Source organism: Ovis canadensis, chromosome X (genome assembly GCF_042477335.2).
Source record: "Ovis canadensis isolate MfBH-ARS-UI-01 breed Bighorn chromosome X, ARS-UI_OviCan_v2, whole genome shotgun sequence".
NCBI classification, from domain to species: Eukaryota; Metazoa; Chordata; class Mammalia; order Artiodactyla; family Bovidae; genus Ovis; species Ovis canadensis.
The window spans coordinates 53,262,643-53,287,812 of NC_091727.1; the positions used below are offsets into that span (position 1 = coordinate 53,262,643).

General features: G+C 38.9%; 1 protein-coding gene across 11 annotated transcripts in view; it reads left to right on the forward strand.

Moving 5' to 3' along the window:
* HUWE1 (HECT, UBA and WWE domain containing E3 ubiquitin protein ligase 1) overlaps positions 1 to 25,170 on the forward strand; it is a 158,201-nt gene that overhangs the window by 24,361 nt on the left and 108,670 nt on the right. For all 11 annotated transcript variants that reach the window (XM_070291618.1, XM_070291624.1, XM_070291623.1 and 8 more), the window contains 4 exons: positions 14,202 to 14,270; positions 20,620 to 20,718; positions 21,393 to 21,599; positions 23,211 to 23,363. In XM_070291618.1, coding sequence (XP_070147719.1) covers positions 14,226 to 14,270; positions 20,620 to 20,718; positions 21,393 to 21,599; positions 23,211 to 23,363 — 504 coding nt within the window. In that variant the 5' untranslated portion in view covers positions 14,202 to 14,225. The remainder of the gene's footprint in view (positions 1 to 14,201; positions 14,271 to 20,619; positions 20,719 to 21,392; positions 21,600 to 23,210; positions 23,364 to 25,170) is intronic.

The window sequence follows — 25,170 nt, forward strand, 5'->3', positions numbered from 1 at the left end:
ATCTTCCCGACCTAGGGATTGAACACATGTCTCCTGCATTGGCAGGTGGATTCTTTACCACTGAGCCACCAGGGAAGCCCAACCCTAGTGGGGAAACTGGCATGTAAATAGAGGTTTGTTGATTGAGGGTATGTGCAGGATACAATGGGGACACAAAGGAGATTAATTAGTTTTACTCTGGGGAAGGGCATCTGAAAAGGCTTGGCAAAGAAGGTGACATTTAAGCTAAGCTTTAGGAGTATACGTAGGGAGCAGCCATTTTAGCAGAGAGAACAATTTGAGTCAAGGTATCAAAAGTCTTGAATAGTGGCCAAACTGTAAAAACTTGACATGGTTAAAGCATGTGGGGAGCCAAGAGGAATATTATGTAATGTCATGGCCCTGATAAGAGGTAAGCAGGGTCCTAGAGGTCTTAGATACTGGTCAGGTAAGGAGTTTACACTTGATGATGTAGGTAGATTTTGAGTTTGAGGAAGATTGCCCTGGGAGCAATCTGGAGGATGGAATGGGAGGATATAGCAGGATAAAGTCTTAATTTAAAATATTTCTGATTTATGGGATTTTCAAACATATACAAAAGTTTCAAAACAGTATAAAATCCCCATGTACCTGATACTGAGCTTCAACAGTTCTCAGTACATGACTGTACTTATTTGTATCCTGCTCCCTATTATTTTAAAAGCAAATTCCTAAGTGAATTACAGATTAGAAAAGCATAATTAATAATACATAACAAAGTGAATAAAGGGCTCTTAAATCTGGCTATGTGGCCAGATTGTGTACAAAGCTTGAAAAACAAAGTTCCTACATCATATTTGTTGAGTCAGATTATGTGTATGGGCAGACATTTCTAGTTTTACTAAATAAGTGTCAGTAGATATTGTACAGCTAGGGTTGAGAACTACAGATTTTAAGATATTTTTAAATTAGCTTTGACTTCTGATGGATGTCTTTTCCTGAATTCACTGAATGCTGCCTGTGGTTCTTCTGGGTGAAGTTCATCTATTAGATAGTGGCAGGCTTTGTGTGTTTTAAGTTGTTAACAATTCAGTAGAGAGTATTAGTATAAAGGCTGATGTCTTAATTTTTTATTAAAGGTAGGACAGGCTGAAAAAGTACTTCCATCTTTGAATGTGATGAGATAGGGGATAATCAGTCGTCGTTATAATTGATCTTCTGTACCAAAATCAGCCACAAGTAAGGAAGGGAATGGGAGACTGAGTCTCCTCCTTTCCTCCTTAATAAGCATAACTTTTATTCAGGCGGTGCTGTTTTGCTTTTTTTCCCTCTAGGAATGCTAGGAAGGGAGGGCTCCTTGGCATGCTGCCACTTCCTCTCTACTGGCAAAACTGATTTACAACTTTGGCAGACCCTGTTTTCTTGCCTAAATACTTTTGATGCCAGTCTATCTTTTTTCTGAGTAATTAGGACTAATCACCAGAAGGATAACTCTTGGATCTGTACCTTCCCAGGACTATTAAGGTAGAGGATGTTTAGGGGATGCCTTCTCAGACATTATTCTCATCTCCAAAGTCAACTTTGGAGGTGTCAGATTCCTCCTTCTTGGTATCCCTGTCCTTATCTTGAGTATCAGTTCAGTTGCTCATCGTGTCCAACTTCTTTTCAACACCATTGACTGCAGCACGCCAGGCTTCCCTCTCCATCACCAATTCCCAGAGCTTACTCAAACTCATGTCCATCGAGTCAGTGATGACACCCAACTGTCCCATCCTCTATCATCCCCTGCTCCTGCGTTCGATCTTTCCCAGCATCAGAATCTTTATTCTAATGAGTCTGCCCTTTGCATCAGGTGGTCAACGTATTGGAACTTCAGCTTCAACATCAGTCCTTCCAATAAATATTCAGGATTGATTTCCTTTAGGATTGACTGGTTTGATCTCCTTGCAGTCGAAGAGACTCTCTAGAGTCTTCTCCAACACCACAGTTCAAAAGCATCAATTCTTTGGCGCTCAGCTTTCTTTATGGTCCAACTCTCACATCCATACAGGACTACTGGAAAAACCATAGCTTTGACTAGACTGACCTTTGTCGGCAGAGTGATGCCTCTGCTTTTTTAATATGCTGTCTAGGTTGGTCATAGCTTTTCTTCCACAGAGCAAGTATCTTTTAATTTCTTAACTGCAATGATTTTGGAACCCCCCCCCCCAAAATAAAGTCTGTCACTGTTTCCATTGTTTCCCCATCTATTTGCCATGAAGGGATGGGACCAGATGCCATGATCTTCATTGTTTGAATGTTGAGTTTTAAGCCAGCTTTTTCACTCTCTCTTTCACCTTCATCAAGAGGCTTTTTAGTTCCTCTTCACTTTCTGCCACGAGGATGGTGTCATCTGCATATCTGAGGTTATTGATATTTCTCCTGGTAATCTTGATTCCAGCTTGTGCTTTATCCAGCCTGGCATTTCACATGATGTACTCTGCATAAAAGTTAAATAAGCAAGGTGACAATATACAGCCTTGATGTACTCCTTTCCCAATTTGGAACCAGTCTGCTGTTCAATGTGTGGTTCTAACTGTTGCTTCTTAATCTGCATACAGGTTTCGCAGGAGGTAGGTAAAATGGTCTGGTATTCCCATCTCTTTAAGAATTTTTCACAGTTTGCTGTGATACACACAAAGGCTTTAACATAGTCCGTGAAGCAGAAATAGGTATTTTTCTGTAGAAAAGCACCAGGATCAAGCATGAAAGCATATCTGAGCTATACTGTTTTCAGAGTTTGAGGGAGGGACTCTGTCGAAATATTTCTACACATAATTTCAAGTTGTGTCTTGAGTGAGCAAAGGCTGTACCTTAATTTCTTTATTATTACATCTTACTGTCAATGTCCAGTAAAATATAGGTCAACAGTCCTCAGGGTCATGTTTAATGTGGCCAATAATAGGAGTATAAAAGTGAAGAGGAACTAAAAAGCCTTTTGATGAAAGTGAAAGTGGAGAGTGACAAAGTTGGCTTAAAGCTCAACATTCAGAAAACGAAGATCATGGCATCCGGTCCCATCACTTCATGGGAAATAGATGGGGAAACAGTGTCAGACTTTATTTTTGGAGGCTCCAAAATCACTGCAGATGGTGACTGCAGCCATGAAATTAAAAGACACTTACTCCTTGGAAGAAAACTTATGAGCAACCTAGATAGCATATTCAAAAGCAGAGACATTACTTTGCCTATTAAGGTCCGTCTAGTCAAGGCTATGGTTTTTCCAGTGGTCATGTATGGACGTGAGAGTTGGACTGTGAAGAAGGCTGAGCACTGAAGAATTGATGCTTTTGAACTGTGGTGTTGGAGAAGAGTCTTGAAGAGTCCCTTGGAGTCCCTTGGACTGCAAGGAGATCCAACCAATCCATTCTAAAGATCAGCCCTGGGATTACTTTGGAAGGAATGATGCTAAAGCTGAAACTCCAGTACTTTGGCCACCTCATGCGAAGAGTTCACTCATTGGAAAAGACTCTGATGCTGGGAGGGATTGGGGGCAGGAAGAGAAGGGGACGGCAGAGGATGAGATGGCTGGATGGCATCACTGACTCGATGGACGTGAGTCTGAGTGAACTCTGGGAGTTGGTGATGAACAGGGAAGCCTGTCATGCTGCGACTCATGGGGTCACAAAAAGTTGGACATGACTGAGCGACTGAACTGAACTGAATGTAAATAATCCAAGACTAAACTGGATGAAAAAGCCTGGTAATCAATTGGTATTCCCTTTTGCTAGTCAGGTAATGTGATGATTCTGCTTCTAATCAAATGGTGAATAGCAGGCTGGGTTTCAGGATTCAGCTTACTATTTCCTGACACTGTGAATGATCTGGGCATTTCTCACCCGAATTTACTTTCAGAGACTACAGAGAGGCAAAAGGAAAATATTATCAAGTATTTTGCTTTATAGGACATCACAGTTTAGTTTTATCTAAAGCATTGCTTAAAAACCACCATAGTACTTTACCATGATTTCAGTGGAAATTTTAGGTTGACTTTTGTTTTGTCTTCCTGTTTTTCATTTAATTAATCAATATTTTTTATTTCCTATAAGAGCTAAGTGTACAGCAGTGAATAGAACAATCTAACAGGAAATATGCTCACAGCTTCATGGAGCTTACATCCCCATGGGTAGGCTGACATTGATTAATCCACACTCCCATACATGTGTGCAGCATTTCTTAACCTACCAATAATAAACCAAATTAATATTGAGTGCTCACCATGTGCCAGGATTAAAAAACAAGAAGTATGGAAAAGAAGTTCCAAGAGAAGATAGCAGCCAATCCAAGGCATTTGTTTAGATAATATTTTTCTTAATTTGATGCAGCCCTTTGCCTCAGGGGCCACTTTTTCTCTCTTAAGAAAAACTGTACACAAGAAAAATTCTCATTACAAGTGGATGCATAATTATAGAAAATTTGGAGGCTCTGAAAAGTATAAATAAAGCTGTGTTATCCTGCCACCTACAGGGAGCCACTCATAATGTTGTATACTCTTTTCCCAGGGTTGGTTGGTTGGTTTTCCTCCTCACTCTGTGATAGATACAGACACATTAATGTCAGGAAGTGATAGGTACAGGGTACAGTGTGAGTACATAGGAGGGACACTCAGTCAAGTTTTAAGAGATTAAGAAGAGGATTGTCCCGGTTCTGATTAATACTGTTTCTGCTGTTCAAAACCCAAATAAATGTTCACTCTATAAGGTGAAACAGAGGCTAAATAGTCCCCTTCCCTCAACTCTCTTATTTTCTTTCCATTATTTCCTTCCCCTCTCCCGTACACTCTTTCAGTGAGACCGCCATAATTCTCTGCTTTCATTTACAGACAGTCTTTTCAAAAAAGTATTCTACACATGTAATCTATATTGCCTCACTTCCTAGTGATTCATTGATTAATTCCAGTCTGGCTTTCTTTCCAACCACCCTACTGAAACTAATGCTTGACAAGTTATCTCTATTGCCAGTTTCAACAAACATTTTTCTGGACATACCTCGTTTTGACATTTGATCCAGGTGCCATCTTTTGCCTTTCATGATACTGTGATGAACTAGTTTTGCTTCTACCTCACCAGCCTCTCCTTTGCTGGATTCTCCTCCTTTGCCTTCCCTTTATTATTTTTTTTGTTTTAAATTTATTTATTTATTTTAATTGGAGGCTAATTAATTTACAATATTGTAGTGGTTTTTGCTGTACATTGACATGAATCAGCCATGGGTGTACATGTGTTCCCCATCCTGAACCGCCCCCCCCCCACCTCCTTCCCCATCCCATCCCTCAGGGTCATCCCGGTGCACCAGCCCTGAGCACCCTGTCTCATGCATCGTACTGGACTGGTGATCTATTTCACATATGATAATATACATGTTTCAGTGCTATTCTCTCAAATCATCCCACCCTCGCCTTGTCCCACAGCATCCAAAAGTCTGTTCTTTACATCTGTGTCTCTTTTGCTCTCATATATAGGATCATCATTACCATCTTTCTAAATTCCATCTACATGCATTAATATACTATATTAGTGTTTTCTTTCTGGCTTACTTCACTCTGTATAATAGGCTCCAGTTTCATCCACCTCATTAGAACTGATTCAAATGCATTCTTTTTAATAGCTGAGTAATATTCCAGTGTGTATATGTACCACAGCTTACTTATCGATTCATCTGCCGATGGACATCTAGATTGCTTCCATGGCCTGGCTATTATAAACAGTGCTGTGATGAACATTGGGGTACAAGTGTTTCTTTCAGTTCTGGTTTCCTCAGTGTGTATCCCCAGCAGTGGGATTGCTGGGCCATATGGCAGTTCTATTTCCAGTTTTTTTAAGGAATCTCCACACTGTTCTCCATAGTGGCTGTACTAGTTTGCATTCGCACCAACAGTGGAAGAGGGTTCCCTTGTCTCCACACCCTCTCCAGCATTTGTTGTTTGTAAACTTTTTGATAGCAGCCATTCTGACTGGCGTGAGATGGTACCTCATTGTGGTTTTGATTTGCATTTCTCTGATAATGAGTGATGTTGAGCATCTTTTGATGTGTTTGTTAGCCATCTGTATGTCTTTGGAGAAATGTCTGTTTAGCTCTTTGGCCCATTTTTTGATTGGGTCGTTTATTTTTCTGGAATTGAGCTGTAGGAGCTGCTTGTATATTTTTAAGATTAATTCTTTGTCAGTTGCTTCATTTACTATTATTTTCTCCCATTCTGAAGGCTGTCTTTTCACCTTGCTTATAGTTTCCTTCATTGTGCAAAAGCTTTTAAGTTTAATTAGGTCTCATTTGTTTATTTTTGGTTTTATTTCCACTACTCTGGGAGGTAGGTCATAGAGGATCTTGCTGTGATTTATGTCAGAGAATATTCTGCCAATGTATTCCTCCAGGAGTTTTATAGTTTCTGGTCTTTTTTATAGTTTCTGGTCTTACATTTAGATCTTTAATCCATTTTGAATTTATTTTTGTGTATGGTGTTAGAAAGTGTTCTAGTTTCATTGTTTTACAAGTGGTTGATCAGTTTTCCCAGCACTACTTGTTAAAAGAGATTGTCTTTTCTCCATTGTATATTCTTCCCTCCCTTGTCAAAGATTTATCTCTGCTTTTGCCTTCCGTTTAAATGTTAGAGCAAATAAGAACTCAGTTCTGTGTCTCTTTCCTTCCTTCTCTGTAAGTGATCATCTCCAGACCCATGGCTTCAAGTTCTGTCTATATGCTTGCAATCAGAGATTTTATTCTCAGTGCATACTTCTTTCCTGAACTCAATTGTACAAATATTTACATACCTACCACATGAAGGATGCTGTATGAGATGCTGAGAAATTAACATTGGAGACAGTCAAACCAGTTATTAGTATATGTGCTGCTGAAGCGAGCACTCAAACCAGTTATTAATTGATATTTTCTATGAGAGAAATAAGCAGAGCACTGTTATTAAAAAATAGCAGTTAGACCAGCTTTAGGTGGATTGCCTTGGGAAGCCATTTTAGGTCTTAATTTAAAGTCAGATCCTGAAGTAGAGGTAGCTGTGGGAAGAATGAGTGTGGAGCAGTAGCAATAGCACCTGTAAAGGTCTAGAGGCCAGAAAGAATTCAGAATAGTCCAGAAACTAAACAGAAAGACTGATGTGTGTAGAGAGGAGATTGGAGAGAGGTCCAGGAGCCAAATCATGCCAGGGCTCTTTGGGTCATGGTTAGAATTTAGAAATAATTCTAGGGAAACTGTTGTAAGGTTTTAAACAAGGAAGGTAACTTGAGCTGATTTATGTTTCAAGAAGATTACTTTTGCTGTTCTCTGGAGAACGGATTGGATGAAAGTGAGTATGGAAGTAGGGAGATTGGTTATCCATATTTCACAGGTGAGGAAACAGAAGTGCACATCACACGATTTGTCCATATGCTCATATAGTACATAATATAGCAGGGATTCTAATCTGGGTTTCCTGATTTGGAGCCTATGTTATGATCTGGTGCTTCTCAACTTCAATATGTGAATCACTAGAAGATCATCTTAAAATATAGATCGATTCTTCAGGTCTAGGTGGGGCCTAAGATTTTGCATTTTTAATAACTCCCCAAGTGATCTCCGTGCCTCTGATCCTTCAACCATACTTTGAATAATAAGGCCAGTCTACCAATATACTCAACTGCTGTTGACCCAGGTTTGGAACTACAGGTGTCCTCTGCCCTTAAGCTGATTTCAATATTGAAAGTATTTCTAAAATTGATAAACTGGAGGTGATTACTACAGAGTGAGTTATCCTTTGAAGAATGACTTTGCTTGGTGTATTTTAATTGTGCACTCTTGTCTTGATATAAAACCTACAAAACCAAGATTCAGACTTCAAAGATAAGTGAAACTGGCAGCGGCAGTGGGGGGAGGAGGGGTTGGTGAAGAAGTGAAAAAATGGTTAATTTAATAGAAGTATTTAAGTTTAAAGATAATTGGTACCATTACCATGGTGGTGTGGTTCATAATAATTCATTAGTTTTCTGCAAGTTGATTTTTCTAACCTAAGTTTAGAAAGAAATATTTTTTATGTATAGAGATTGCTTGGTATACAGAGTTCTTGTCTGACTGAACAAAAGCAATAGGTCATTTCCAGGAATTTATTTAGAATTAGCTTCTTTTTGTTAGAGGTTTTTTAATGTAATGAGATTTTCATTTGTTTAATTTCTAAACATTAGGTAGAACTCATTCTCCAGTTATTGTTCCATCATTAGTGAGATTGATAATAGCTTTTCACCTAGTGACTGAGCTTCCTGTCTTACAATGTTTTTTTGAACAATAGGATCCAACAGTGTAGGAGAATTGGTCACAAATTGGTATTTTCGTGTGCAGGTATTTATTGTTGTAATGAAACTAGCAAATATTTAAGTATGGACTTGGGAATCAGAAAGATCTGGATTTAGATCTTAGAGCCTACATTCACTAAACAGGCAAGGTACTTAATTTCTCTGAGCCTCAGTTTTCTATCTATAAATGGGGACATAACTTGGCTTGAATGGTGAGGGTTGTGTTAAAAGACTATTTTATTAATCTCCTGTGCAGCATGTCTCAAAGTATATTCTTTGAAATTCTTAAATTAGACTTCTAGTAGATGCGAGCTGGGGGAGGGGAGCAGGGAATGGCTGTATGCCCGAATAAGTTTCCATTACCCAGGATTTCTTGGAACTGTTAGTAATGTCAGTCAGCCATGTGACTGTCCTAAAGGAAGAGAAATTTTTTGTTGTTCAGTTGCTAAGTCATTTCCAACTCTTTGCAACCCCATGGACTGCAGCACACCAGGCTTCAGGTTTCCCAAGAACCTAGTCTTTGTGAACAACTTGCTCTAAAATGTTTTGGGAAATACCAGCCTAAGTATTGTGTGGCTTATAGTAAGCACTCAAAAAGTATTCTCCCTTGCCACTGTGAAACCAGCTTCAGTTCAGTTCAATTAAGTCGCTCAGTCGTGTCCGACTCTTTACCACCCTGTGAACCGCAGCACGCCAGGGCCCCATGTCCATAGAGTCGGTGATGCCATCGAACCATCTCATCCTCTGTCGTCCCCTTCTCCTCCTGCCCTCAATCTTTCCCAGCATCAGGGTCTTTTCAATGAGTCAGCTCTTCACATTAGGTGGCCAAAGTATTGCAGTTTCAGCTTCAGCATCAGTCCTTCCAGTGAACACCCAGGACTGATCTCCCTTAGGATGGACTGGTTGGATCTCCTTGCAGTCTAAGGGACTCTCAAGAGTCTTCTCCAACACCACAGTTCAAAAGCATCAATTCTTCGGCACTCAGCCTTCTTCACAGTCCAACTCTCACATCCATACATGACTACTAGCCTTGACTAGACGGACCTTAGTTGGCAAAGTCGTTTCTCTGCTTTTGAATATGCTGTCTAGGTTGGTCATAAGTTTTCTTCCAAGGAGTAAGCGTCTTTTAATTTCATGGCTACAGTCACCATCTGCAGTGATTTTGGAGCCTGGGAAAATAAAGTCAGCTACTGTTTCCCCATCTATTTCCCATGAAGTGATGGGACCGGATGCCATGATCTTCGTTTTCTGAATGTTGAGCTTTAAGCCAGCTTTTTCACTCTCCCCTTTCACTTTCGTCAAGAGGCTCTTAAGTTCTTCTTCACTTTCTTCCATAAGGGTGGTGTCTTCTGCATCAGTTCAGTTCAATCACTCAGTCGTGTCCAACTCTTCGCAACCCCATGAATCGCAGCACGCCAGGCCTCCCTGTCCATCATCAACTCCTGGAGTTCACTCAGACTCGCGTCCATCGAGTCAGTGATGCCATCCAGCCATCTCATCCTGGGTCGTCCCCTTCTCCTCCTGCCCCCAATCCCTCCCAGCTGAGGTTATTGATATTTGTCCCAGCAGTCTTGATTCCAGCTTGTGCTTCCTCCAGCCCAGCGTTTCTCATGATGTACTCTGTATATAAGTTAAATAAGCAGGGTAACAATATACAGCCTTGACATACTCCTCCTATTTGGAACCAGTCTGTTGTTCCATGTCCAGTTCTAACTGTTGTTTTCTGACCTGCATATAGGTTTCTCAAGAGGCAGGTCAGGGGGTCTGGTATTCCCACCTCTTTCAGAATTTTCCACAGTTTATTGTGATCCACACAGTCAAAGGCTTTGGCATAGTCAATAAAGCAGAAATAGATGTTGTTCTGGAACTCTCTTGCTTTTTCCATGATCCAGCGGATGTTGGCAATTTGATCTCTGGTTCCTCTACCTTTTCTAAAACCAGCTTGAACATCTGGAAGTTCTCGGTTCACATATTGCTGAAGCCTGGCTTGGAGAATTTTAAGCATTTCTTTACTAGCGTATGAGATGAGCACATTAATAGAATAACTAGGAACGACAAAAAACTTTTGAATTTTCTTAATTGATGTCTCACAGGCAGTGATATTTCTGTTTTAGACTATAGGTATTTCTTGCAAAAAAAATTATAAAAGCCAGGTTAACATTGCATCTAGGAGGACATGTGCTTGATCAATTGTTTTGGCTTGTTTTATTTTTTTTACTTTGGTGCCTATCATCTGAATCTGTTTGTTTATAAAAAGTTTCGAACCTGAACAAAACTGAAAAAGCTGAATGCACTTGCTCTCCCAGAAACTTGACAGCTAGAGCATAGGCATGAGACCTCAGCTTCACCAATTAGATGGTCATTCTTGGGACTTTGCATCTAGGGCCACTGATGCAAATAACTTGAGACCATTTAGAAATCATACTGCTGCCAGCAGTTGCTTCTGGGCTTCCAGCATAGGTACTTCCAACTAAGCTGTGTCTGTGGAGGTCCTTGGCTATAGTTCGAGGATGTCTGGCTTCCTCGGCTCCTTCTGTTTTCTGATGTGGCTCTCTAAGCTTTCCTGTCAGTAGCATGAGCTATCAGTTATCCTTCCAGTAAATTATATTTTCACTTTGGTTCACCAGAGTCCATTGTTTTCCACCCAGACCCTTGACTGGTACAGAATAAGTCAAAATAGCTTTAGTTGAAGTGAGGTTGTGTGAAGATTTGCCAGCGACTTCATCTACATTTTTTAAAACAGTGAAGTCATTGTAAGTTGTTTATTTGCATGAGTTTTAGTCAGTGCTCTTGTTTTGGAAGAATGGTGGGTTTTTTTATTGTTGAGTTTGAGAATTCTTTATATATTCTAGATAGTATATGTGGTTTACAAATATCTCTCCCAGTAGATTTTAAAGTTTTACATTTAAGTACATGATCTTTTATTTTTTGAGATGTAATTGATGTTTGACATTATATTAGTTTCTGATGTTCAATATAATGATTCCATATTTGTATATATTGTGAAATGATCACAATAAGTCTAGTTAGCATCTACCAGCATAGTTACAATCTTTTTCTTGTGATGAGAACCCTTAAGATATACTCTTAGCAACTTTTAAATATACAGTACGATATTAACTTCAGTCATCATGCTGCTCATTACATTTGCATGGCTTGTTCTATAACTGGAAGTTTGTGCCTTTTGACTATCTTCACCTATTTCACCCAGCCCCAAACCCCTGCCTCTGTCAGACACCAGTCTATTCCGTGTATCTGTATATTTTGTATTTCGGGTTTTGTGGGTTTGTTTGAGATTCCCCCCAAAAATGAAATCATACGGAATTTATCTTATGTCTGGCTATTTCACTTAGCATAATGCCCTCAAGGTTCATTCATGTTATCACAGATGACAAGGTTTCCATCTTTTTTGTAAGACTGTTCATCCATCAGTGGACACCTAGGTTGCTTCCATGTCTTAGCTATTGGAAAGTAATGCTGCAGTAAATATAGGGTTGCATATGTCTCTGATCCAACATCCATCCACTGGATCATAAAGCAGAGGAATACCAGAAAAATATCTACCTATGTTTTATCAGCTGTGCTAAAGCCTTTGTGTGGATCATAACAAACTGTGGGAAGATCTTAAAGAGATGGGGATACCAGATCATCTTACCTGTCTCCTGAGAAATCTGTATGTGGGTCAAGAAGCAACAGTTAGAACCCCATATGAAACAACTGGTTCAGGATTGAGAAAGGAGTATGACAGGGCGATCTGCTGTCACCCTGTTTATTTAACCTATACACTGAGCACATCATAAAAAATGCCAGACTGGATGAGCTACAAGCTGGATCAAGATAGACAGGAGAAACATCAACAACCTCAGATGTGCAGATGATACCACTCTAATGACAGGGAAGAGCCTCTTGATGAGGGTGAAGGAAGAGAGAGCTGGCTTAAATCTAAATATTGAAAAAACGAAGATCATGGCATCCATCCCCATTACTTCATGGCAAATAGAAGGGGGAAAGGTGGAAGTAGTAATAGATTTCCTCTTCTTGGGCTCAAAAATCACTGTGGATGGTGACTGCAGTCATGAAATCAGAAGACAGTCACTTCTTGGCAGGAAAGCTATGGCAAACCTAGATAGTGTGTTGGAAAGCAGAGACATTATTCTGCCAACATAGGTCCATATAGTTCAGGTTGTGGTCTTCCCAGTGATCATGTATGGTTATGAGAGCTGAACTGTAAAGAAGGCAGAGCACCAAAGAATTGATGCCTTTGAACTGTGGTGCTGGAGAAAACTCCTGAGGTCAAAGACTCCTGGTACTGGAGAAGATTCCTGGACAGCAAGGAGGTCAGACCAGTCTGTCTTAAGGGAAATCAACCCTGAATACTCATTGGAAGGACTGATGCTAAAGCTAAAAAGTTAAAGTTGTTCTGCTGCTGCTGCTGCTAAGTCACTCAGTCATGTCCAACTCTTTGAGACCCCATGAACTGTAGCCTGCCAGGCTCCTCTATCCATGGAATTCTCCAGGCCAGAATATTGGAGTGGGTAGCCATTCCCCTCTCCAGGGGATCTTCCCAACACACAGATCGAACCCAGGTCTGCCACATTGCAGGTAAATTCTTTACTGAGCCACCAGAGAAGCCCAAGTTGAAGCTCCAGTATTTTGATCACCTGATGCAAATAGCAGAATCATTGGAAAAGTCCCTGATGCTGGGAAAGATTGAGGGCACAAGGAGAAGAGGGTATAAGAGGATGAGCTTGCTGGATGGTATCACCGGTGCAATGGACATAACTTGGGTAAACTTTAGGAGATGGTGAGGGACAGGGAGACCTGGAGTGCTGCAGTCCATGGGGTCACAAAGAGTCAGACACAACTGAGCAACTGAACAATAATAACAAAGTATCTTTTCAAGTTTTTTCATTGCCTTTGGATAAATATCCAAAAGTGGAATTCCTGGATTGTATTTTTAATTTTTTGAGGAACCTCCATACTGTTTTCCACAGTGGCTGCGCCAGTTTACATTCCTACCAGTAGTGCACAGGAGTTCCCTTTGCTACACATCCTTGTCTCATGACCCATTTTGAGTTAATTTTTATATATTAAAATACAAGGTTGAGGTCAGAGTTCATCTTTTTGCCTATAGCTACTACTTGATCAAGTACCATTTGTTGATAAAGATATCCTTTGGTCTTCTTGCTTTATTTTACTGTACTGTAATAAAATAGTAAAAAATACAGAAAAACACAAATAAAAGAAACATACATAATCCATTTGATTAGATTAAGGTAACATTTGGATGCATACCCTTCTAAGCTGGTTTCTTTAGACATGGGTTTATACTGTTATTTTGTTTCATAGCCTTATTTCACTGTGAACATGTTTACTGTTAATAGAATTGTGCAGTGTTTTTAACAGCTGTGTAATGCTCCATTTTAAACCAACCCTATTCTGGGTATTTGCATCTTTCCAATTCACTGTTAGACATGGTCATGCAGTATGGATTCTTGTGATTAAATATTTATATACACTTTCATGATTTTCTTTGGGTAAGTTCCCAGAAGTGGGATTGCTAAATTTTCCAGAAAATTGTAGGATATGGTGAATTTTTTCTATCCTGAGGTGTGTTTAAGAAAACTTTTTACTCTTATTTTCAAGTATGAGTTTGAGAGTGAGTGAGGGGTGGGGGACATTTTAATTTTACCTTAGATTGATTACAAGCTGGTGGGCCAGCTTGTACACGGATGTGGGTCAGCTTTATCTGGAGAGATTCTTCATCCCTCCCTACCTCATATCTATGCCTCTGAGTTGGTTTGCATCATGATTCTCTCTTACTTTAAGAATTTTACGTTCTGTTTATTCTGTATTTTCTGTGTCCATGCATGTAGAGCTCAAGTTTGCAATGTTAAGTTCTCACTTTTGGGGAAATTTCCTTTTCAGATCATAAAACAAAAAATTGGAATCATGAAAGTAGACAGGACTAAACTGAAAAAGACTCCTACTGAGGCTGTAAGTATCCAAAGTTTGCCTGTTATTTTCATTTCGGAAAAAATTCTTTGCAGTCAGTTCACCCATACTGATCTTCCAAACATATCATCACTTACATATATACAATGTAGTAAAACAGCAACTTGTCTTGAAACATCGTTGACATTCATGTAGACTTCTTATGCTGTAGTTCAAGGAGCACAAGCTTTAGAATTAGACGTGTGTTTGAATTTTACTAGATTTTTGTGTCTGAGAGTTTATTAACTCGCCTGGTTTTCACAGCTATAAAATAGCTTTGATAATTCCTCACTACTTGATGTGAAGCTGGTTTTCAGCAAAGTATTGGGCACATAATTAATCAGTTCATTTTCTAAATATAGGCCGCTTGGTTTTTTAGAAACTGGAACTACCTGGCAGGTATCACCCATGGGTATCACTATTGATATTTGTTCCGGTCCTTAAAAGATTATTACATGGGCAGTTCTCCTGCCCTTTCCTTCAGTTTTACACTAATGAGTTTGAGAAGTGTTATCTTCCCACATCTGCTCCAGCATTGCAGGTTATCTTTTAAATTTTTGTTAATAGGTGAAGAAAATATATTTCACTGTTCTAATTGCATGCCTTAATACATATATTTTCACATTTATTGGCCTTATGCCAGTTATCTGCATGTTTTATTTTGTATTTGACATTGAAATGTCAGTTTCTTACTGAATGCCATATGTACTGAGTATATATATTTTACATACCCGTTAATTTCCTTTTCATTTGGTTTTTGATATGTTTTGAAATCAAGAATTTTTGACGATTATATACTCAAATTTTTTCAAAACTGAAGAACAAAAAGAAAACTTGCATGATGTCCTTAAACTTCCATGATAATTCAGCCTTACAGATAATCAGAGAAATTCAAATTCAGATTCTTTATCTTTTACCTAGTAGTTTGTTATTGATTTGTTCTTGGAGTCATGCTTATGTGCAAATTCCTGATTCATGTTAGTTGACAGCTATTAGTAAGTTACTTAGGGTAAACTGGAAATGGAATTTTTAGATCATTGACTATGTACATTTTTAAGGCCTGAAGATGCCTATTTTCCTCAGGCAGCAAGCCCAATTTCCCATACTGTGATCAATACTAGGTATTATTTTTAAGGAAAACATTTATTTATTTGGCCCTCTACACATTTCTTCGCCAGTCTATTTTTTATATCTGTGAGCTTGGGTTTCTTTTGCTGTTTGCTTCTTTGTTTTTTAAATTCCATATATATAAGTAAGCTCATATGGTATTTTGTCCTTCTCTGACGTATTTCAGTGCCCTCAAGGTTCATGCGTATTGTTACAAATGACAAGATTTCTTTCTTTATATGGCTGAATAGTATTTCATTGTATATAGGTACCACATCTTTATCCATTCATCTATCATTGGACACTTAGGGTATTTCCATATCTTGGCTGTTCATGTGGCAGTAAACATGGGGATTCATGTTTCATTTCAAGTTAATGTTTTCACTCTCTAGATGAATACCCAGAAGTGGAATTGCTGGATCGTATAGTAGTTCTGTTTTTAATTTTTTGAGGAACCTCCATACTGTTCTCTATAGTGGCTGCACAGTTATTGATCACTTTATGTATCAGTAGCTGTGTGAAGGATTTTTTTCCCCTAGATTTGACATCTTTATTGGAGCAACTCAGTATATACTGTGGCAGTTGGTATGCAGCCATTGAACTGACGTGCTTTCTTTTGCATTACCATGAGTAAGGAAAATCTCAGTCTGTTTACATTTATGTAGCAGGGACAAGATGGTAAAGATTTACTTTTGTCCCTGGTGCATTTAGTAAACTCCAAGGTCCATAGGGATCTTGATACTCCTGATAAAACAACATTGTTCTGGTATGTTAAATTGATGCTATTATACTAACTGGCATAATAAATTCAAATCCTAAAAGATGATGCTGTTAAAGTGCTACACTCAATATGCCAGCAAGTTTGGAAAATTCAGCAGTGGCCACAGGACTGGAAAAGGTCAGTTTTCATTCCAATCCCAAAGAAAGGCAATGCCAAAGAATGTTCAGACTACCACACAATTGCACTCATTTCACACACTAGCAAAGTAATACTCAAAATTCTCCAAGCTAGGCTTCAACAATACGTGAACCAAGAACGTCCAGATGTTCAAGCTCAATTTAGAGAAGGCAGAGGAACCAGAGATCAAATTGCCAATATCCATTGGATCATAGAAAAAGCAGTGAATTCCAGAAAAACATCTACTTCTGCTTTATTGACTATGCCAGAGCCTTTGACTGTGTGGATCACAACAAACTATGGAAAATTCTTAAAGAGATAAGAATACCAGACCACCTTACCTGCCTCCTGAGAAATCTGTATGCAGGCTAAGAAGCACCAGTTAGAACCAGACATGGAACAACAGACTGGTTCCAAATCAGAAAAGGACTGCATCAAGGCTGTATATTCTCACCCTGCTTATTTAACTTATATGCAGAGTACATCATGTGAAATTCCAGGCTGAATGAAATACAAACTTGGAATCAAGATTGCTAGGAGAAATATCAATAACCTCAGATATGCAGATGACACCACCCTTATGGCAAAAAGTGAAAAGGAGCTAAAGAACCTTTTGATGAAGGTGATAGAGGAGAGTGAAAAAGCTGGCTTAAAACTCAACATTCAGAAAATGAAGATCATGGCATCTGGTCCCATCACTTCATTGCAAATAGATGTGGAAACAGTGACAGACTTTATTTTCTTGGGCTCTAAAATCACTCCAGATGGTGACTGCAGCCATGAAATTAAAAGACGCTTACTCCTTGGAAAAAAACTATGACAAACTTAGAGAGCATATTAAAAATGCAGAAACATTACTTTGCAGACAAAGGTCCGTCTACTCAAAGCTATGGTTTTTCCAGTAGTCAGGTATGGATGTGAGAGTTGGACCATAAAGAAAACTGAGTGCTGAAGAATTGATACTTTTGAACTGTGGTGTTGGAGAAAGCTCTTGAGAGTCCCTTGGACTTCAAGGAGATCAACGCAGTCAATCCTAAAGGAAATCAGTCCTGAATATTCACTGGGAGGACTGAAGCTGAAGCTCCAATACTTTGGCCACCTGATGCGAAGGGCTGACTCATTAAAATAAAGATTCTGATGCTAGGAAAGATTGAAGGCAGGAGAAGGGGATGACAGAGGATGATGTGGTTGGATGGCAATACCAACTCTATGACTACGAGTTTGAGCAAGCTCCAGAAGTTGGTAATGGACAGGGAAGCCTGGCATGCTGCAGTCCATGGGGTTACAGAGAGTCGAACATGACTGAGGGACTGGACTGAACTGATACTAACTGGGGCTTGTGACCAGAAAACACAAGCACTTAGGAGGCCTTAGACATACATGTGCCAGAGAGTGCCCTTTGAAGGTTGAGTGCCTACCAGAAGTCTGGGAAATGTCAAGATTTCCTTCTCAAGTGAGAGACATAGTTCCACACCTTGTACCACATACCATGAAGGTAGAGAAACAGTATATGCCATGACTCTTTAGATTTTGGAGGCAGCATATGTCATGTTTATGCATGCTATTTTGATCCATATACTGGATAACTTCTATGGTGATAGTAATGTTTGGATCTAGAAAAGACTGCAAAAGGTTCAAGCTATGATGTAAACTGCCCTACTCCATGAACATTATGGTCTAGTAGAACCAGGTGTCTACCTTAGTGTCAGCCAAAGGCACTATGTGATGCCTCTGGCAAGCCCCAATAGGAGAATAATAGCTTAAGACCTGGGGGGTAGAGTTTGGCCATTGGAAATTGAAGTGGTATTGATAGTAGGCTCAAGTAGATCCAAAAGGCACAAGTGAACTGCATGAGCAGGTAGTTCACACTCCTAAGTTACCTGTTTCTACTGCTTCATACCTCTCCTTCAACCTGTATGACTTAAAGGAAAGAAAGAAAAGGTGCAAGGTTTGTGGAAGGATTTTGTGCCAAGAATTTTCAATGCCTTAAATTTTCACAGAAATTGAGATAGTTCTTAATGCTCATTTTAGAGAGAGGAAAGATACCAGACTTAGCTTTAAAAAAAATTTGCCCTTGAGCCCCTGTTGTTCCACGTTCAGTTTTGGCTGCTGAAAATGCCCCTAGTTTAAATCTCACAACGTTGCTAGATAAATAGGTTGTGTTAGTTTATTTTTTGAAAGAGGATATAGAGAGTCAGAGATGTAGCTTACCGACTACCTTAATTCTAAAGCCCATGGCCACCCAAGATGGACAGGTTATGGTGGAGAGTTCTGATAAAACGTGGTCCACTGGAGAAGGGAATGGCAAACCTCTACAGTATTCTTGCCGTGAGAACCCCATGAAAATTATGAAAAGGCAAAAGAAATGACGCTGAAAGATGAACTCCCCGAGTTGGTAGGTGCCGAATATGCTACTGGAGAAGAGTGGAGAAATACCTCCGAAAAGAATGAAGAGACAGTGCCAAAGCAAAAACAACGCCCAATTGTTGATGTGACTGATGATGGAAGTAAAGTCCAATGCTATAAAGAACAGTATAGCATAGGAATCTGGAATGTTAGGTCCATGAATCAAGGTAAATTGGAAGTGGTCAAACAGGAGATGGCAAGAGGGAATATCGATATTGTAGGAATCAGTGAACTAATAAAATGGACTGGATTGGGTGAATTTAATTCAGATGACCATTGCGTCTACTGCTGTGGGCAAGAATCCCTTAGAAGAAATGGAGTAGCCCTCAAAGTCAACAAAAGAGTCTGAAATGCAGTACTTGGGCGCAATCTGAAAGATGACAGAATGATCTCTGTTCGTTTCCAAGGCAAACCATTCAATATCCCAGTAATCCAAGTCTGTGCTGCAAGCAGGAATTCTGAAGAAGCTGAAGTTGAACGTTATATGACGACCTGTAAGACCTTCTAGAACTCACACCCCCAAAAGATGTCCTTTTCATTATAGGGGATTGGAATGCAAAAGTGAGAAGTCAAGAGATCTATAAAGAAAGCTGAGCACTGAAGAATTGATGCTTTTGAACTGTGGTGTTGCAGAAGACTCTTGAGAGTCCCTTGAACTGCAAGAAGATCAAACCAGTCAATCCTAAAGGAAATCAGTCCTGAATATTCATTGGAACAATTGACGGTAAAGCTGCAACTCCAATACTTTGGTCACCTGATGCAAAGAACTGAATCATTGGGAAAGACCCTGATGCTGGGAAAGAGTAAAGGCAGGAGAAGGGGATGACAGAGGATGAGATGGTTGAATGGCATCACCGACTCGATGGACATGAATTCCATTAAGCTCCTGGAGTTGTTGAAGGGCAGGGAAGCCTGGTGTGCTTCAGTCCACGGGGGTCGCAAAGAATTGGACACGACAGAGCAACTGAACTGCCTGATGTTCTTGGTAACAGTATGCTGTCTCTCAATATTTATGCTCCTGTTATGTGAGATAAGTGCTTTATGTATGTGCAAACACTTGAGCTTCACATTTCCAAGGTAGTTCTTAAAAGGTCTTTTTTCCTGATGAGAAAACTGTGGCTAAGAGGTTGGATTTGCCTATGATCAAACAACTTAGTAAAACATCGAGCTAAAAACTGAACCCAGATTTGTTTGGTTCCAAATCTAGGCCCATTCACAACATACCATACTGTTTTACAGAGTTAAATAGCAAGCATGATCACTTCCAGTTGCCTTCCATTAATAGAAGCTTCTCTGTCCCAGTCCCTATCCCTTCCCTGTCTCCCCCCACCCCCCGCCATCCCGCTTTTGAAAACTTACTATGAACTCTGAATCCACACCTGACAAGGTACCTAACAGGCCCTTTTATCAGTAAAAAGAGAACAGGAATATATGGAAATGGGAACCACAAGTAAGAATGGAGTCCTAGTTTTATTCGGTTCAGAAGGTCTTTGTCTCCTATAATTGGATGGCTTAATATTGTGAAAAATATAGTCAATGCTAATCTTCACCTTTGTGAATTCACTGTGACTCCTCAGTGTTTCTCTGTTTGAACATTTCTAGTCACTTTGGTTAACTTTGAGACCATGATACAGACTCCTTCATTTTGTTTTTATTGATATTTAGCTTGTTTCCTTTATTTCTGTTGTTTGTACCCTTCCAAGTAGTTTGTCTACAAGTTCATCCAGGTTTAAAAAAATAACACCGATGGCTTGTATCATTATAAGATTTCCATATTAATCTCAAGTGATTGGAAATTTTCCATTTTTCTTAAGTCTGTTCTATCAAAAGTTAAATTGTTGTGTGTGTTGACATAAGGGTGTTTTTCCCCCTGTTCTTTGTCAATGTGTCTCCCTCATACCCCCAAACACCCTTTTGTGAATATCCGTTTGTTTTTCTCAGCCTGCAGACTGCAGAGCCTTAATAGACAAACTCAAAGTTTGTAATGATGAGCAACTTCTTTTGGAACTGCAGCAGATCAAAACATGGAACATTGGAAAGGTATGTAAACCCATGCTCTCAAAAGAGAAACCACAATGAGGTGACCTCATTCAGCAGTTGCTTAATAAGCATCTAGTGTGTGTGTGTATATGTCTTGCACATCTCTAGACTGGTAATTTTAGCCTGTGAATGGTTACCAAGGAAGTTTTGAAAGAAATGTAAGGGAAAATTTTGCTTGCTGAGGGTGAAGATTGCTTAAGGTGATGATAAATAATCTCAACCCCAAAATACCTTTAGTTTAACTGACAATGTGAGTTTGAGATAGTCTCAGGATTTTTACTTTAGTTTAAAAGACTCTTCTTTCGATAACTCGAAAAAGAAGCACTTCATATAAAATGGATTTTAGCAAAGAAAGTCCTTGTGTTTTTAGACCTCAGAGTATAGCCAGAATTCTCTCTCTGAAGACCTAGCTACAGAGATTTTGTGGTGTCTCCTGGTGTTAGAACATGTATGTTTTGATGGATAAAACAATGAACTCGGGTCCATGTGGCTCAGAGTATGATTTTTCTCATTGGTTTCTGTATTAGTGGGGGATTGAAGAGAAGCAAAGGTGGGAGGTGAACTTGTCTACGTATCATGATCAACAATCTATCATAGCAAAGCTCAGCTGCAAAGTACCCACACAGTACTTTTACCTTGTTCTTACATATTCCTCTTTCTCTTCCCTTCTCCAGTGCGAGTTATATCACTGGGTGGATCTGTTGGACCGCTTCGATGGGATTCTGGCAGATGCTGGACAGACAGTGGAGAATATGTCATGGATGCTCGTGTGTGATAGGCCGGAAAAAGAACAACTGAAAATGCTTCTCTTGGCTGTGTTGAACTTCACAGCCTTACTCATTGAGTACAGCTTTTCCCGGCATCTGTATAGTTCCATAGAGGTAGGAGAGGTTTAAGCCTATATAGTCTGTTCTTTACTAGAATTCTTCCTGTCCAGAATAGTCAAATTGTTATTTCTTTCTGATGATTCTTTCCTTTTCGTTATGAAGTTCTGGAGTTTTCAACATCAAAGACAATGGTAGGATGTTTCTTGGCTAAACAAACCCTTCACAGTGTTGATGAGAAGGTTCTTTACTGTCACATTCTTCTCATCTTTTAAGATTAAAGAAATTAATGAGAATGTAATACATGTATTGAAGTATTCTTGGTAATTTTCTGGAATTTATTTTTGTTCCAATTTATCAGAACAGCCCCAGATTACTTTACTATGACATAATTTGATTACCTTGAGACATCACTGGACTTGGTGCTCTTCTAAGTTTTAATGTGCTGCTTTTCAGTCTCTTCTCCCCTCTCCCCAAAATATATGTTAATAGCATGCTATGTATTCTTAAAAGAGTATAGTGGGCATGGGAATTAGTGAACTTTTGAATTCATCAGGAATCAGTATAAGAAGCAGTTCTCTTCCTTTAGCCTAACTTTGGAGTTTTTATCACTATTGATAGTGCCCTGTTGTTTGTTGTGTTACTTTTCCTGTCTTCATTAAAGAACCAGAATCAAAACAAACAGGTAGGAAGTAAATGGCTTAAGAAGAGAAATGAACTGAACTAAAGATACCACCTGAGCAATCTGTTGAAGATGAAATAAATAAGTTGCAAAAGGAAATCCATAGCTTTCTGGATAATCAGCAGTCAGAAATACTTTGGTTCATTTCCAGCTAAATTACATACTGATTTTAACACTAACCAAATGTTTCAGTATATTGGTGAATTGTTATTGTATTAAAAAGCAAAAATTGTTATTCGGGTTATTGTTAAATACACTGTAACAGTTTTAAGTACCACCGACTGTTGTTATTTTTAGTTTCTATATAAAGAACCCTGTATTTTATCTAACTCCAATTTTATATTTGTTGTAAAGGATACAGAAGGAGCAAAAATTATCTTACTCTACTTTTAGTCTAGTTGGAGAGTTAATGTTTTGAGTTCTGCTGTATTAAAATGCCACATTTGTCTCTTGTCATTGGTTTCTTGCTGTGGAGATGCCTATGTAATTTTGAACTACTGTTTACATTTTTTAAACTTAAATTGGACTTTCATGCTGTCAGATTATAAGCTTCTTGAGCATAAGATTGCATGTTGCTGTTACTGCTAAGTTGCTTCAGTTGTGTCCGACTCTGTGCGACCCCATAGATGGCAGCCCACCAGGCTCCCCCGTCCCTGGCATTCTCCAGGCAAGAACACTGGACTGGGTTGCCATTTTATTCTCCAATGCATGAAAGTGAAAAGTGAAACTGAAGTCGCTGAGTTGTGTCTGACTCTTAGCGACCCCGTGGATTGCAGTTTACCAGGCTCCTCCATCCATGGGATTTTCCAGGCAAGAGTACTGGAGTGGGATGCCATCACCTTCTCTGTAGATTGCATGTTGTAGGTGCTCAAATATTTACAAATCTTTTTATATTGTTAAACTTCTTGATAACTTTGTAATTGTTGATAAATCTATTACTCTGTTGGCATTTCAAGTTTTCAAAGTCACCTTTTTGTCCCCTGTAGCACTTGACAACTTTATTGGCTTCTTCTGATATGCAAGTGGTGCTGGCAGTCCTCAACCTTCTGTATGTGTTTAGCAAAAGATCAAATTATATCACACGCCTTGGATCTGACAAGAGAACTCCACTGCTAACCCGGCTTCAGCATTTGGCAGAGGTGAGTCATGGGTGAAGAGTTAAAAGAGCACGAAATTTGGACCCTATTATTCGTTTTCACAGGTGTTTCTTGCAGTGTCAAAATGAATAGGAAGCCCTAAGTTAACTTTACTGGCCTAATTAAGTAGGACTATTGGGGACCATTTAGAAGCTAAGTTCCCTCCCCAAAATCCTAGGAAGTATTCTCAATTTTATGAAGTAATTTTGAGGAATTTCATAGATATCTGTTCAAAAAGAGAATCTGTCTTAATTCAAAAATGCCACTTCTCTTCTGGAAGTAAAGTTTAGAATCAGATCTACTTGGAAGGAAATACTGGCTGCAAAAATCTGGATTTTGGGTCCTGGCCTACCTACCTTGTTAGTTCTGATAGCAATTTTTTCATCTGAGAATTTAGTTATATCTACCTTAAGAGTATTTTCAGAATAAAATAAAATGTAGGGTTCTTAGTGCTATGATGTGGTGGTAATAATTGTTATTGAAGGCAAAAAACGCTCATGTTAAAAGTTCAGCTTACTCAAACTGTTGTCTACTATTCCTAGAGACAAATATATAACTAAGATTTGAGAGAGAGAACCATTGCTAGAAAGGTTTCTTGGAAGAAAATTGATAAGGTTGACTTTTTATTAATAAAAGCAGAATATAAATAGTTAACTCACAAGTCATAAAACTCGAGTTTCAGGCTAATTTTAGGTGTGTGGTTACTTAAAAATCATTTTTGTGTGATTATAAATATAACACATTTATAAAAATTCTAGGATATATAGGAAACTAGAAAAAGAATAATCACCAGTTATTCATCTAGATGTAGCATCCCTTAAAATTTGAGCATATTTCCTTGGATTTGCAAATATGAGATTTTTTTTAACCATTTCTCTTTGAAGTTTTTTAGTGACTCAGTTAACTCAGTTGATGTGAGCCAGTTGTTAATATGCACAGATACTACTGAACTGAAAATGTAGCAGAAATACTCCCAAGAAGGCTTGAATCTGTTAAAAGCCAGTTGGTTTGGTTTTTGTGAAGGTCTGGGATACTGGTTCTCAGACTTGGCCATGTATGAGAAAGAATTGATTTATTAAAGCATAGGTTAGGGCCTGGTAATGTGCATTGCTAACAAGTTTCCAGGTGAGGCTACTGGTTCAAGGATTATTCTTTGAAAACATTGGTCTCGTCTATCCTATTGGGCAAAATTACAGAATCTTATCAGATTCTTATAGTTCCATCCCAAAGGCATCAAGACTTTTTCCCCTGATGTCTGAATACGTACCCATTTTTTAGCAAATCCCATCTAGTGAGGTAGTATCAAATATGCTATGTGTTCTTAATTGCCAGGATCACATGGAGATTCTGGTAGGTGAAGACAGGGAGATTCAGAAGTTACATTACTTTTAGGAAAAGCCTATGAACTTTTAGCCTCTGATAAAGTGTGAGATGTGATATCTGCTCTTTATAGTGTTGATTATGGTTTTTATCCCAAACCTGGGTGTCAGCCTGAACCCGGCTCCTTGAATCCACATCCACATCTTCCACTTGATAACATTCAAGAAGTATATGACTAATCCTGTGTTGGATCTAGTATAAAACGTGTTCTTTTTTTAAAAAAACAAAAGCTCACATAGTAGTTGAGAAAGTAATATATATGCATAATTAAAAGGATGAAGAACTAGTTATTGTGAGTAGTACTGATAAGTACCCTGGAATCTTAAACATTCCATAGATTTATCTTGTTGGTGGCATGTTTTTTTTTTTCATGATAAAATTATGTGCTCAGTGTTTTAACATTTTGGAAATATACAGAAGAAAATTTATA